The sequence below is a fragment of the Rhodnius prolixus genome, unplaced genomic scaffold (genome assembly GCF_049639745.1).
Source record: "Rhodnius prolixus isolate KJV_2025 unplaced genomic scaffold, Rpr scaffold_2, whole genome shotgun sequence".
Lineage (NCBI taxonomy): Eukaryota > Metazoa > Arthropoda > Insecta > Hemiptera > Reduviidae > Rhodnius > Rhodnius prolixus.
In genome coordinates this window covers 7,726,671-7,741,862 of record NW_027411592.1, presented here as the reverse complement: position 1 = coordinate 7,741,862, position 15,192 = coordinate 7,726,671, and the positions used below count along the sequence as shown (strand labels likewise).

Below are 15,192 nucleotides of genomic sequence, written 5' to 3'. Positions count from 1 at the left end.
ACAAAAGACATTTTATCACTTCAACTTTGCCGCCGAAATTTAAAATACGCACATTCCATTAACATGGTAATGTAGTCGGAAAAATTATTTATTTCGTGATAGAAAAATTGCAGAAATTAACTAATTATAGAGAATTCCCGTCCGTACACAAGTTAATACATTTTTTAATTATAGTAATGTATTTGTAGTCACCCCATCTATAACAAAAAATCTAATTGTATAAATAGACTTGTTTCTGATGACATATTTCAGTTACTTCAAAATATATATATATATATCATTGAAAAGATATACAAATCTTTATAAAACCTTCTTATGAATCAATGAATTAAGACGAGAATTTAGAGAACGTTCGGAATTTAAGTAAATAAAAATCTATTCTTTTTGTTGGTACATATGATAATTTGGAAAACAAAATTTTATCAAATTTCGACGTACTCCTAATGCTTTAGACATTTAAATTGACTTAAAAATTAATGAATTCAATTAATGATGTGAGCATTCTAGGCAATTTGCATTTAGCAACTGAGGTTACATTAAAACATAAAATAACCTTTTCAAGGACATAACATTCTACTAAACCCTACCTTAATGACCTCTGGCTTTTCTGTTGCTGTGTTACACTCTATACTCGTACACTGGTTGTGGGAACTCGGCAGAATAATTTAGAAGATAAGTTTTCAGTTAACAATTGCGCATCGATATGGCAACATTACCAAGCGTAATAGGGGAGCTCAGTCAGCACTCTAAATTTCTTATCAGAAAATCTAAGACTTACAGCTTTAATAAGGTACTTTATTTTCTAGTCTAGTACGTGTAACCCTTTTTAATATTTTATAGTAATACTAATCACAGATTTTTTTCTTTACAGATTCTTAGATGTACGTTTGCCACATCTCAAAGTGTTCCTGCAAATGAGCCAAGAAGAAAACGCGATAAGGTTTACAACTGTGCTGCAGATTCTGTTAAAGATATTCCTGATGGTGCAACAATTTTGTTTGGAGGTATTTTTATTTTATGTTTAGTGTTGTGCAGTGTAAACCAAGCCTGGTAAGTTTCTCTGTACTTCTGTTTTTGTTTCTTTCTTATCATAGCTACGTTTTAGACCACTCTCAAATTTTTATATTGAACGATGTTATTATTTCAAATTACTGTAATTTAAGACTGAAAATACGAAAAGTTACTAAGACCAACAAAATGAAGAAATAAGAGAAACAGAAGTGTAAGACTGGCTTGGTTTTCATTAAAAACATTTTTGAAAAATGGTCAGCAAACGTACCAGTATTTTCATTATTTTTCGCCAAAGTAATATTTTAAAAAAATCTAATCTGTTATCTCTTCTTGAGAGAGTGCAAATATTTAGGCACTCAGAATTTCTGGTTTTATCAAATCAACTATCTCGTATATTCATGGTTGTATGAATTTAAGAATTTTAGTGTAATGAAAAATATTAAGTATAATTTAGATTATCGTATATTTATAAGGTTAAAAATTTGAAAAGGAATTGTGCTGACTTTACTTTTTTATATATAAATTCTACGCTTGGTTATTTTTATAGTTTTTTGACGTGTATTCCAGGAACTCTCAGAATAATTGGCCAGATTTACAATAAATTAATCTATAGTTTCTAATTCCAATCAAAAGTAAACTTGTCTAAATAAAATTTATTTTTTTCTCATTTAGGATGAAGAAATGTTTTCCAAGCAATTAACTAGCCATTCATCGTTTTCTTTCGCAGTTCAAATTTAACAAGGCTACATTCTTGCTCTGCATTGTTTGTGTAAATATAATGTAGTTATTTCTAATAAGCAAAAGATTATAACTAAATTTAACGGTTCGTTTAATTTCATTGATATTAGAGTTAGATTTATTAAACTAATAATCTAAGCTTATTTAATTGCTTAAGATAAATATACATAAGAATAGTTATTATTATAGATGGTCAAAGGAATTTACAATAACAAAACTTGGAATATCTCCTTTATTTATAGCATGGTCACTTTTCAGATAAAAAATGATTTTTATATTTTTCAAATAACTTTCGAGTATAATTCCAGTAAAATATAAGAATTATTCCAAATTAAAAGAAAACCAATTAAAAATCGTATTTGTACATTGCATAAATCAGTTTACTAATGAGATTTGACTTCGTCAAATAATTTTATTCAAGTATTTTACAAGTATACTAATGGGATTTAATAGGAGGAAGTATCAGAAAAAATTATAAAATCTCTTAAGCAAGTTTTCATTACTTTAGTAGTTAAACGTTGTAAATATGAAGTAGAAATCAAAAAGAGTAATGCGACGAATTTTCTACTTATAAAAAAGTTTCGTAAATTTCAAAGAATGATTTTTGATGTTTTTTTTTGCGTTTTTAGTACTTTCGTGTACTTCAGAAAGCCTTTTGAATACAAAAGTTAGTGGTGTAATATTTATCAATTTAAAAAAAAAAAAAGGAGATAAACTTTCAATCCACAATTACCTTATATAAGTTCAACTTTTGATTACTAGCCAAATAAATAAGTTGATAGTTTTTGTGCAACTAGTGTATGTGAATTTTTAATTTACAAAGCACTGTAGTTAACGTAGGGAGTGCGTAATCAGTGGCCTAGCATACATTTTGCTTATAGTTAGAAAGTATGTATTTAAAAAAAAAAAAAAAATCGGGCAAACAATGATTAAGATGGCAGTTATGCTGTTAGTTTTCTTATTCGAGGATATTGGCTACCGAATCTAAGCCTCTTATCTCAGGCGCTCTTTCTAAATTTTTGGAACTTCCAGTCCTTGCACTGTAGAAGAATCACTTTACAGCAGCGTTAGAAAAACTAAATGTAGGCATACAGACTTTTACGAAACCTTTCTGTACATTTTCTCTTAATTCTTTTGAACCAGCTCTGAGAAGATTAATTAAAAAAAAAGTCCTCATTAATTTTGAAAATGACGTTTTTAACTTTTTTTAAAATAGTAACATAAACCTCCAAGAATTTCAGATTCAAAAATGCCTTGTCATGCTTGTCATGAGCAAATAAAGCATAAAATGAAAGTAAAAGGGAAAGCTAATAAATCATTAAGAAACACAGAAGAAATCTTTGAAAAGATTATAAGTATATAACAACATTCCCTTGTAATTTTTTCGCTCAGGTTTAAGAAATATGTGCAATTTTACATCAACAACAATGTAAAAGGTCTATTAAAGAGCCCCAATTTTAGGAATACACCTCAAACGCTATCGGCGGCCTTTTCATAAATAAGTACTTTTCCAAAATGGATTTTATTTATTTTTATTTTTTCTTTGTTTAGGATTTGGCCTTTGTGGTATACCAGAAAAACTAATTGCTGCCATTCTGGAAGCAGGTACCAAAGACTTAACGGTAGTTAGCAATAATGCAGGTGTAACAGATTTCGGTCTAGGACTTTTATTGAAAGAGAAAAGAATAAAAAAGGTTATAGCGTCATATGTAGGGGAAAATACCGAGCTGGAAAGGCAGTTCTTGCAAGGTGAACTGGAGATGGAACTTACCCCACAAGTAAGTTAGTTATTTTGAATTTGCCATTTTTTGGTATTTCCATAATCGTGCTTTCACCGCACATTTTTGTTAGAAGATTTTTTTTTTTTTTTTGTACTTTTTGGTAGTTTAGCTATTTTCTCTCTGTAGTCGCCGATAAATTGGACCTAATTTGTGTCAGAGCAGTTAATTGTAATGTAAACCTAAGCCCATTTTCATGATTTTTCTTTATTCCATTTCTTACTGTTATTATTTTCAAAACTGGCGGGATTTATCTAATTAATATATGTCTTTAGTTGTCTCCCGACTTTAGTAGGAGAAGGGTCGAAGTACAAGTAAAGAGTAAATAACTAAATTTTGCCCAGTATTACTTCTTGGATTCTTTTTTAGTGTACTGCCGGACTACAGAAAGTGTTTTCTCGTAACAGGCCATCTGCCTGTTAGAGAGTATTGAGTAAGAGTGAGTTTAAGAGACTTCCTGGACAAATAAAAGGGTTAGAAAGTCAAATGTAACAGTTGAATAGAAGCCTTCACAGTCAGTAAGGGCTACATTTCTTAACCACTCTCTTCCAATCGAGTTAAGTTTTACTTGTTATTTCGTTGGTAGAAAAGAATAATGTCTACATCCTCCGTATTTGGTGCTTGCAATTTTTAAGAACTCTCTAATGCTAGGAAGAGTTAAATATATTTTAAAATTCTAAGTATCAAGAAAATGTGTATACTAGAAATTCGGAAATATAATGAAAAAGGAAGTCCTGTGAGTTAGCACCATATTTTTCAGTGTGGAACTTCGCTATATTCAGAATATTACTCCATTACATTATTGTAACATAATAACAGTATTTATAAAACTTTTTCAAAAATGCTTGGGGGCGCATCAATTTATTGTGATACAGAAAGTTTGGAAACCACTGGAAAGTTTAAACACACTGCTAAGATCTGTAAAAATAGAATTAGTTGCTGAAAGTTTACGATTGAAGAACTGGAGCAGTTAGCCTGCACATTTACTTACTATCAACTGTAAACTGACAACTATCGTAAAGTGCGACTAAATCCGTCCTGTACAGAGATAATAGAATTCATTTGGTGTGCCAGATATGATGAGTGAATATCCTCCCCTCAAAGAAAATAAAAATGATAAAGAAACCCAACATATGTAAGTTAAAAACTGGACGGAAATAAACTTAACGAAATTCTCACAAAACAAGAGCGTACATTCCGGTACCAGGTTTTAAATTATTGTTAAATTGTTTTGGATAGTTTACTAAAATTCATTAATTATTCCACAGTACGTATACTGTTCGTATTTGTGGCATTTCAACTTTATTTTACAGGTTACATTCAAATGAAAATAATTAAAAAGAGACTGTTGGTATTTACTAAGAATTTTTTATAAACTTGCCATTAAAAAAAAAATAATTACAATAAAATCTGCTTTCTTTAGTAATTTGCGTTGGTTGTGTAGTGTCTTGCAACGAGAGAGCACTATTAAAATATAATAGACGATAGTATTATTTTCCTAATGTCGTAATATATTAACTTTCGCCTCGAAGGTAAGAAGAAATTATCAGGAAGTCATTTGTAATAAATTTACAGCTGCCAAGCGACCTGGGTCTGCCTTTGAATTAAATGTTATTGCGTACAGAATAAACATCCCCTCTAATGTGACCTCTAAAAGTGGATCTATAAAAAAAAAAATTGTTTTAAGCTTGTAACTTCTTCATGTTGTAAGCAGGGATACTCATGGGATTCAAGATTTGTGAAGAGGTACCACTAATATACTAAGAATGCGGAAAGTAGATAACATCATTTTAAATACTAAGTTTTAAATAAATATATATATATTTAAAACCTATAAACTATACATATATTTATACTATATGTAGCATCATCCTTAATACTTAAATTGAAATTTCATTCAGATGGGCTACTTTAATATTAATTGCACTTGTAATGTCAAAATTACAAAAAGCCTGCTATATTTTAAAAATGAATGCACTGGAGATGTTGACTTGAAATGAAAAAATTTGAAGGTCAAATATTGTTTAAAAACCAGTTTTATTTTTTAAAAAATAATTTCCATAATTGGCAATATGTCAATTATCTTATCCTTTCTATTTTTTAATTTGGGGAAACTGTACATGTTCATACACAAATTTAATATTTATTAAATATTATTATTTATTTATTGTTTTGAATGAGCTAAATGGAATAATTATTTGTTTTATTTGTCATAGTTAAATTATTTGATTGCTAGATATGTTATTTTTTAGGCGCGTCAACATCAGGTCTTGAATTCGTGTTTCTTTCATTTCTCTCCCGGCTTCTGGACAATCTTGGCTCGTTTCAGACAATACTGTCTGTCTTCGGGCAATGGGATGTAAGAAGCTTCTTGAAAGAGAAAATCTAAGGGCCGGCAGCTGGCGTAATTAGCGGTAACTTACCATCTCGTTCGTAAGTTACGTTTTTACTTTCCTACTTACTTGTAGGGCTGAACTGATCTTTTGTGTGAAACGCCCGCCCACAAGTGTCCCAAATATTCAATAAGTTGGAAATCGAAGTTCTGTCCTACTTCCCGTATTCCCAGATGACGTAACGCCTTTTCAAGCATCTAGATAATCTCTGATAGGCCAAGCAAAAACGGCATTCGTCGAATTCCTTGTATTTCGAGGTTCTAATCTTTACAGAGATGGGATAAATGGACTTTTTTTTTGTTTTCTTGAAGGCGAATATGCTCTGATGATAATTAAGTTGAACGAGCATTAATTAGTTGTATTATACTATTTAAATTATTCTGTCTTGAATCCGCAAAACTTTACTGACAACCCAACACTAGTTCACTCGCTTATGTGCTTTTAAAACAAAAATAATAACAACATTAAACACTGTCCGGAGGCCGGCAGTACACTGGAAAAAGCTCCGGGCGCTAATGACCTCAGCTGTTGATGCGCAAAAAAAAAAAAAAATAAAAAATAAATAACATTAAGAGGGAAGGGATTAGCTATGAGGTTAGCATACTGGACTCCCACGCGGAGGTCCCGGGTTCGAATCCAGCAGCTGACCCTTAGATTTTCTCTTCCTAGGAGCTTCTTACAGCTCACTGTCCGGTGAAGGACAGTGTTGTCTGTAACGAGAGAACACTGTCCGGAGGCCGGCAGTGCACTGGAAAAAGCTCCGGGCGCTAATGACCTGAGCTGTTGATGCGCAAAAAAAAAAAAAAAAAAATATTAAGTATACCACATAACAAAAACAAATGGCTGGTTTATTTAGCGCAAATTTTTCACGAACGGAATTACATTGAGTAAAATGTTCTTTAGGGTACTCTTGCGGAAAGGATTAGAGCCGGAGGCGCTGGAATTCCGGCGTTCTTTACACCAACCGCATTCGGTACACTAGTACAGGAAGGTGGTGCACCAATTAAATACTCTCCAGGTGGAACAAAGGTTGCTCTTTCTAGTGGTGGAAGGGAGACTAAGGTTTATATATATATAATTTTTCTTTTTTGTTTTCATGAATTTTTGTGATGCTTTGTGTTTTATATGTGATCCGTTTTGATATTTTACCAAAAAACTGACCACAGGTTAGAAAGAATAAAGTATTTATTTATGTTCTTTGTCAAGGAATTCAATGGTAAGGAATATGTAATGGAAACCGCCATTACCGCAGACTGGGCTGTGGTGAAAGGTTACAAGACAGATTTAGAAGGCAACACATTGTTTAGGTAAGCACTGATTAGTTTTTTAAATGAATGTTTTTAAAATTTTATTTGTTAATAAAATTACGGTGAAAATTACAGGGGCTGCCCCTGGACTTTAAGGTAGTTCTTGGGATGCTCAGTTAGTCATTCTCCAGTTGTAGTACAGCCTGTTCCTGTTGTAGTACAGAGTCTAATTTACATCACAAAACACGATTCGATCCAATAATTGATCGAAATTGTTGCGCACTGAACAGCAAACTTCTAAACGTGTCAATTTTTGCCGACCGTTGAAATCATGAGCACACACTTCTTCAGTTTTAAGTCACGTTCCCAAAATTTCTCGGCGGTGTTTGTGTGGCTTATGTCCAGTACTTCTGCGGTACACCCAGTCATTTGAAACAATTGGTCAGCTTTCAAAATATTGCACAGTGCTATCACAAACATTATTTGTGCCCTAAACATAATTAATTTTTCTAGCCCTTCAAGAAAGCTTGGTCTTAGTTTGAACTCATGAAATCATCCAAAATTCTTTCCCCAACGTGTTGCAATGATGTTGAAACAAATTGGACGTAATGTACATATATTAAGTAAAAAACGATGGCGCATTTTTAAGGTGAAGAAAGTTGGCTACAGGATGCCAATATACCAGAATTAATTAATATTTTCAGAAAAACTTTTTGAAAAAGAATACATGTCGAAAATTTCCTTCCAAAAAAGTTATTGCGACTTTTAAAATAAATAAGTCAAACCAATTGGGGAATCCTACTGACGAAAACAGAACTAATCCTCTAACCTTTTTGCACTACCAAGCTCTGTACCGACGTATCTCTCTGCAATGTCGGGAAGCACCAAACAAAACTTTCCTTTTGCATACCGGCTTTTGCACGCGAATTATTCTCTATTGCATGCAAGACGTCACATTCAATTAAGCGGTCAAGGTTAAAATGTAAACGTTGATTTTTTAATTACGACTGCAAAACAATTACGTTTCAGAAATATTTGAAAGCAAAATTTAGACTTTTAATAGGTCAGACATCAGTTAATAGTTTTTCTTTGAAAAGAGATGCTAACCTCAAAACTCATTTCCATGTTCATGGAAAACTGTTTCTCACATGGAAAAGTGATTTCAAACAATTGTTGAGGTTGCAAGAAATATTTGCGTGCAGAAAAACAAATAACATTCTAACTAACATAACATAATCTTATGAATTTAACAAGTTTTCTCTGTTATCTAATAAGTAAATACATGTTTAATGTTTTAAAGGATGTCTGCCCGAAATTTTAATCCTGTTATGGCAAGAGCTGCTAAAACTACAATAATAGAAACTGAAGAAATACTACCGGTAGGAGGTATAGATCCGGAGTTTGTTCATCTACCTGGTATATTCGTAGATAGAATTATTAAGGGAACAGATTACGAAAAAAGAATTGAGGTATTTATGAAAATTATCGTTTTGTTTTTGGTTAGAATATTTTTTTTTTTATCTAATTTCGTTAATGTATGTATTTAAAATGTAATTATTTTTGTAGAAAGTAGTGTTGAAGAAGCCAGAGGGCACACAGTCAGCTGTTAAAGCAACGCCTGCCGCCAAAATGAGAGAAAGGATCATCCGTAGACTTGCACTAGAGTTCAAAGATGGAATGTATGGTATCCTTCAAATATAAAAATATTAGTATAAAGTGCACGATTAACTTCCAGTTACAAATATATATATATGTATATATATACTGTTCTCACTAGACCATTATTAATTAATTCTCTTCAATTGTTATTCTTCTTTAAACTTTCCATATTGAATTATAGCTAACTTGGGAATTGGTATTCCTATGTTGGCTTCCAATTTTATCCCGGCAAACATGAAGGTGATATTACAGTCTGAAAATGGAATCCTTGGATTGGGTAAATATTTTATTATTTTCATTTGAAGTGTTTTATTTATTTATTTTTTGTTACACAATTATATTTTGTATTTAATAATTTCACACATGTAACAAAAGCTCATTCTATAATATCAAAGTTAGGTGATTTTTCAATGTTATGCTTTTTAGGAAGTCTTTGACATCAACCCTGTCACAACTGTCCTATGTGACAATTAAAACAAATTTTTTCTTTGCTGTATTTGCCTCTTTTATTTAGCTGGAAGTAAATACTTAACAATTGGCGATGGGAATTTTTCATTTCACTACAAAGTAGAAAAAAAAGTCATATAAGATGAGCAATAATCGAATAACTTATCGCAATTTGTTCATCGGTCTCTTGGGACATTATTCGTGAGAAAATTTTTCACGAAATATACGATGTGCCTGACAATAAAAGAATTTGGCAACGAGAGCTAGACCGCCCGGAAAACAAAAATTATTACGTTGTATTCAGATGTATCTTAAAGATTCAGGTTCAGTACCATTCGTGAGTTTAGCATAACAATTCGTCCGCAAAAAAACGATCGCGGAGTCTTGGCCGAAAGAATGGGCATACAGTTAGTGTATGAAGTGATGGATGAAAGATTTACAGCAATCTTAGTGGAAATGACAGGCTATAAAACATTACAGTTCTCATTTTTACCCCTATTATGTACTAGGCTTCTTTGCCGCACATTGATTTCAGTCGGGTTAATACTTATGTTAATTTTCAGTAACTATTCTTGCTGATTTAACAATAAACTCTATTTATTTAACAATAAATTTCACTTATATTTTTCACTGAACATTTATTGTATTTCAAGGTGTTTTGGATAAGTTGTTAAAATAGGTTTTACAATCACTAAACCATTTTCTTGTTGACTGTCTTCATTTATGATCGGGTTTTGCAATCTAGTTTTCTTAAATATGTGGTTATTAAAATGCATATTTTGTCTGTTTACAAGTATACCAAGTATACAATAAACATACGAGTAATGACAAGTAATGACAATAATGTTCTTCTCCAAATACCTCTGCTAGTGTATCTGTGCTATTTATATCCTACCCTTAGAACCTGTAAACTATCCTCGTTTCTCATTCAGTTCAAAGATACATTTAAGTCTAGTCTAGTAATTATTTTTTCCCTACTGTTTATTTTATGTCTTATGGAGAATGAAAGTTTTTATATGATTTCGTAGTGTTTGATTTTTGTGTAAATTTCTTAGATCAAATTTAAAATTATTTTGTATAACACTTAGAGAAAATCTTACCTAGCACGCTTAAAAAGAATACCCATTTCCTGTAATGATTTCCCGTTCTTTATTAAAGATAGGAGTGATCACTGCTTTTAACCAGTCTCTAGGGATAATTTGGTGCTTTTACACTATATTGTTTAAACGTAATATTAACTCTCTTTTTTTAAATCCCTCCTACATTTTAACCTGACTTACTCCTGATTTCTGCTGACTTACCTAACTTCAAATATGAAAGTTTACTCTGTTTAGTCTAATCGTCTTCGTCTCAAAGAGCTTTCTCTCTCATTTACATTTTTTTTTATTTTATCTTTTAAAAGTTTCTTGAAAAATTATGTTCCTTGCTATAGTGGATTTAAAAAATAAAATAAAAAAATGGATATTTCTAGATTAATTCGCTTTTTGTTAGCTTCTTAATTTATGTTCTCTCCATCAGGTTCTTCTCCAGAGTCTAGACAACAAGTGGATGCAGATTTAATTAATGCCGGAAAAGAGACGGTTACTGTTCTTGAAGGTGCAAGTTATTTTGGTTCGGAAGAAAGTTTTGCTATGATAAGAGGGTAATTGAATTGGGTATAAATTAAGTAACTATATTTTCTAAGTACTCTACATTATTATAACGTTCTGCTATTCATAGAGGACATTTGGATCTGACAGTACTTGGAGCTATGGAGGTTTCCCAGTATGGTGATCTGGCAAACTGGATGATTCCAGTAAGAAATGTGTTAACGCATAAATTGGCTTCAGATTGTTTAAAATTTATTTATTGATTGATGCCAATCATTAAAGTTAACGATAACTTATCATTGATATAAATGACCTTTATAATTTTTTATAAATTTAGTTTCTCTTTCTAGGGTAAACTTGTGAAAGGAATGGGTGGTGCTATGGATCTTGTGGCTGCCCCCGGTACTAAGGTAGTTGTGGTAATGGAACACAATTCTAAGGATGGAGGCTATAAAATTGTACCACATTGTTCTCTTCCGCTAACTGGCAAAAACTGTGTGGACATGATAATTACGGAAAAGGTAAATAAATAAAATTGAAAATTCAGTAATTAGAGATCAATACGTTGCTTCCATTTGCAAATTTTCGTTATTGTGTTTTCATCGGAAATATATGTTTTAAGATCCGCTAGGTCCGGAAAATAGGTCTGAATAAAAAATAAATAAAATAAAAATTGTAGGAAGTTCATTCAGTAGCAAATAAGTATTGTCCAGAAGTATTTCTGTGCTGAAATGATTTCATTTTTTGTAATTTTTACAAAAGATACTATCACTCATTTATTCAAATTTCACTTATATTTTTCACTGAACATTTATTGTATTTCAAGGTGTTTTGGATAAGTTGTTAAAATAGGTTTTACAATCACTTTAAACCATTTTCTTGTTGACTATCTTCATTTATGTTCGGGTTTTGCAATCTAGTTTTCTTAAATATGTGGTTATTAAAATGCTAAGAACTAAATACCACTGTGCAAAACATTCTCATAGAAATATGAACTGATGGTCGTAAGTATAATCCCACCCCTAATACCATTTATTATTCTAAATCAGGGGTTGCCAACCCAAATGATCTTGTGGGCCACTTAGGAAATTCATTATAAGCCTACGGGCCGCTTATAAAATTGTATGTATCAGATTGGACTGACTACAAAAACTTTTAGCAGTGAAAAGTCAAATCGTAATTAAATATTATTATTGTTGTTTTTGTTATTATTCTTACGTATAAACTTATATAATTATGAGATGACCGAATAATATTTAATTAATTTAATTAATGAGATATTTGTTTCTCACCACTTCGCTTGCAAGAGATCGCTTTGCGACGCATTAGCACAACATAATTGATGTTGCAGGTTTTCATCCGTTAAATACAAGTGAATTTCATTAAAAAAAAAAAAAAAAAAAAACGAATGGCGAATCAAAGTAGAATTTTTTTTGGTGACATAAGTGTTAGAAAAATAAATTTTTGAATCTGATGCTTCAAAAATGTGTTTTAGTTCATTATTACATCGTAAGTCAATCACTTTTATTCGGAGATAATTAACAAATTTTATAAAATTTGGAAAAATAACGCAGGCCTTAAAATTATTCAAGGTGGGCAACTATTGTAGTTGACAAGAGTATATAATATAGGACAGTAGATACAATAATTCGAAATATGAAGGAAATGTAAGAATCTTAAACTTTATCACCTTATATCTCCTTTAAAAATACATGTAGAAAGCTGGAATTGCGCACAATTGTAGAGGTAAAAAGGTACTATAATTGTACATACTTCTGCAGAGATACACCAATAGGACGGGTGTTACAGCAATTCGAAATATGAAGGAAACATGTAACTCCCAAACTTTTTCACCTTATATCTCCTACATAAATACTGCTAGGAATCTGTAGTTATGCACATTTGTAGAGGTAAACGATGCACATAATTTTGGAAAGTTTTCAGTGTAACTTTATGTTTGGAAAATTCCATTTTCGAAAAACGATTCGCAGGTGTGAGTTGAACCAAATTCACTTACTATTTTTTCTGCCGGATTTCTAAAATTAGGAAATTGTTCTTTAGTGTATAATAAATGTGTAATAATAAAGTTTCCTTCTGATGTTTCAAAAATGGGTTTTAATTCATTATTACATAGTAAGACAATCCGTTCCATTTGGAGATAATAAACAAATTTTGTAAAATGGGGATGAATTTCGCGGGCCGCGGGTTGGCCACCCCTGTTCAAAATGGTCAGTAAAATATTTTAATTATAATTTTAATACTTTAAAACGACCCAGCTTGAACTGAGCCGCCTCCTTCATGGGGAAAAAGAACGAAAAAAGAGAAAGGGCCAATTAATTTTGTCTACAATTCCTATGAGATGATCTGGCAGTTTTTTCAATTCTCCATTGATTAGATTTCATAGATGTATATTAATTTTGTTATCTGTTCATCGGAATACGGATACGGGCCGGCGGCATCTGGATTCGTAGCTGGGATCTTCGCGTAGGAATTCAGTACGCTAATCACTGACTTGATCTATCCATCTTTTATTATTTTTGAATAAATTATTCCTTTTTATGAAATTTGTAATGCGGGCTTTCTGGAAAACGCCTCTGCGTACCAAAAACGAAGAATTTCCTGTTGTCTAAGTGAACAATTGAAAAATATATATTAGTTTATATTTGCGTGGTTATAAAAGAAAATTGACATTAAATAGCCTCTAACCAACGTTCACGACACCAGATCTGTGGCTATAATGAAGCCTACCGAAAAAGATTGACATTACTTTACTTTTTGTGAAGCAAATTTCAAGTAACCTTTGGTTCCTTTTAAGTGCCGTTTAATTTAAAATCGTGTAATTTTTTTTTTTTTTTTTTTTTTGCACATCAACAGCTGAGGTCATTAGCGCCCGGAGCTTTTTCCAGTGCACTGCCGGCCTCCGGACAGTGTTCTCTCGTTACAGACAACACTGTCCATCACCGGATAGTGAGCTGTAAGAAGCTCCTAGGAAGAGAAAATCTAAGGGTCAGCTGCTGGATTCGAACCCGGGACCTCCGCGTGGGAGTCCAGTATGCTAATCCCTTCCCTTACGTGTAATTTGAGTCACAATTCATTGAAAAGAAATACTCATGTATTCATGTAATAAATTGAACGATCCGTACGAATATTTCTTTATTATAAAATTGTTTATTAATATAACTTTTCTAATTCAACAGGAATTCTAATCGTAGCACAATTAAAAAAATTAAATAAATAATCAAAAATGTTTTCTTATTCAAACAAACATAAGATTGATTAGTACGGAAACAAAGCCAATTTTTAATTCTGCAAAAATTTGAATTTTTATTCACTTTCATCTTTTTATACTCTTGAAGTTTGTAGATACATATACCTTATGTTATTTCTTTTTCTTTGTATTCGCAGCTTCTTATTCACTAAAAATGGTTTGAGAAGTGATTATACTTGTAATACTATTATTTGGTGGTTATTTTATTGCAGACAAAATTATTATTTTTAAATTTGTCTGACCGACCGTGTTAAAGGAAAAATCAAGGTCTTGCAAATGAAAATTTTTCAGTTCTTCAGTCATGATAACCGAAGCAGTTTATGCCGAGGATCATCTGCATTCGAAAGTATATTATTTTTGCTGAAAACCTTAAACATTTCTAGTTATTTCAGTGTTTTTTATGTTACTGTTATATGTTTTTATATGGAATTATTAGTATTTTTTTTTTAAGGGTGTATTTACTGTGGACCAAGAGAAAGGCCTCACTCTAATAGAGATCGCTGAAGGTACGGAATTGCCAGAAATCATCACAACTACGGGATGCGAGTTCGCTGTAGCCAAAGATTTGAAGAAAATGGGACAGATCTAGTATCAGCAATTTTGTTTCTTCCACCGAACATAAAAATCTGTGATTGTCCCTGCTAATGAGAGAGAAAAAAAAAAATCTTTAAATGTGAAAGATGGGAGGTACTAAAAAACCAAGCTGGGGTTTTTATAATATTTTGAAGGATTTCTTATTGTTTTTAACTTATTGTAACGGTAACTCTGATATGTTAATGTACGTTGATTTATCGCATTTGTTATATATCTGTATTAAATAATTATTTTTAATATTACTCTTGGTTATTTGAGGGATACTCGTTGTCGCTAACCTGTTCATCCAGAATCATTTTTTAATAATATATTTTCATTTCAAGGGCGCCAAACTAAATCTTAGAATTTTCGGACCCTTCCTTTTTTGCAAAAAGAAGCAGGCGTGTATGTTCATATGACTCTCTAACCACAATGTAGGTAAATAAATAAAGTCATTTAATTTCCATTTCATACATGTACACTACAATA

General features: G+C 31.6%; 1 protein-coding gene across 2 annotated transcripts; it reads left to right on the top strand.

The window, feature by feature from the left end:
- Nucleotides 1-546: 546 nt before the first annotated feature.
- Nucleotides 547-14,966, top strand: SCOT (Succinyl-CoA:3-ketoacid CoA transferase). Of its 2 annotated transcripts, XR_012455230.1 has the most exons (13): nucleotides 547-790; nucleotides 872-1,004; nucleotides 3,301-3,527; nucleotides 6,824-6,982; nucleotides 7,127-7,227; nucleotides 8,468-8,636; nucleotides 8,734-8,851; nucleotides 9,008-9,103; nucleotides 10,792-10,915; nucleotides 10,993-11,068; nucleotides 11,213-11,383; nucleotides 14,343-14,476; nucleotides 14,582-14,966. XR_012455230.1 is itself a non-coding variant. In XM_074117603.1 (12 exons), the coding sequence occupies exons 1-12, from the start codon at nucleotides 704-706 to the stop codon at nucleotides 14,717-14,719; spliced, it is 1,599 nt and encodes a 532-aa protein (XP_073973704.1). In that variant the 5' UTR covers nucleotides 550-703; the 3' UTR covers nucleotides 14,720-14,966. The 2 variants fall into 2 exon arrangements, 1 of the variants encoding a protein (XP_073973704.1); XM_074117603.1 differs by lacking the exon at nucleotides 14,343-14,476 and having other exon boundaries at nucleotides 550-790.
- The last annotated feature ends 226 nt before the right edge of the window (nucleotides 14,967-15,192 follow it).

Bases quoted from the DNA above. Each gene is read 5' to 3' on its own strand.
- SCOT (XM_074117603.1), top strand. From the start codon at position 704: ATGGCAACATTACCAAGCGTAATAGGGGAGCTCAGTCAGCACTCTAAA. The intron at 791-871 runs GTACTTTATTTT...TTTTCTTTACAG, and splicing joins AGACTTACAGCTTTAATAAG to ATTCTTAGATGTACGTTTGC. The intron at 1,005-3,300 runs GTATTTTTATTT...TTCTTTGTTTAG, and splicing joins TGCAACAATTTTGTTTGGAG to GATTTGGCCTTTGTGGTATA.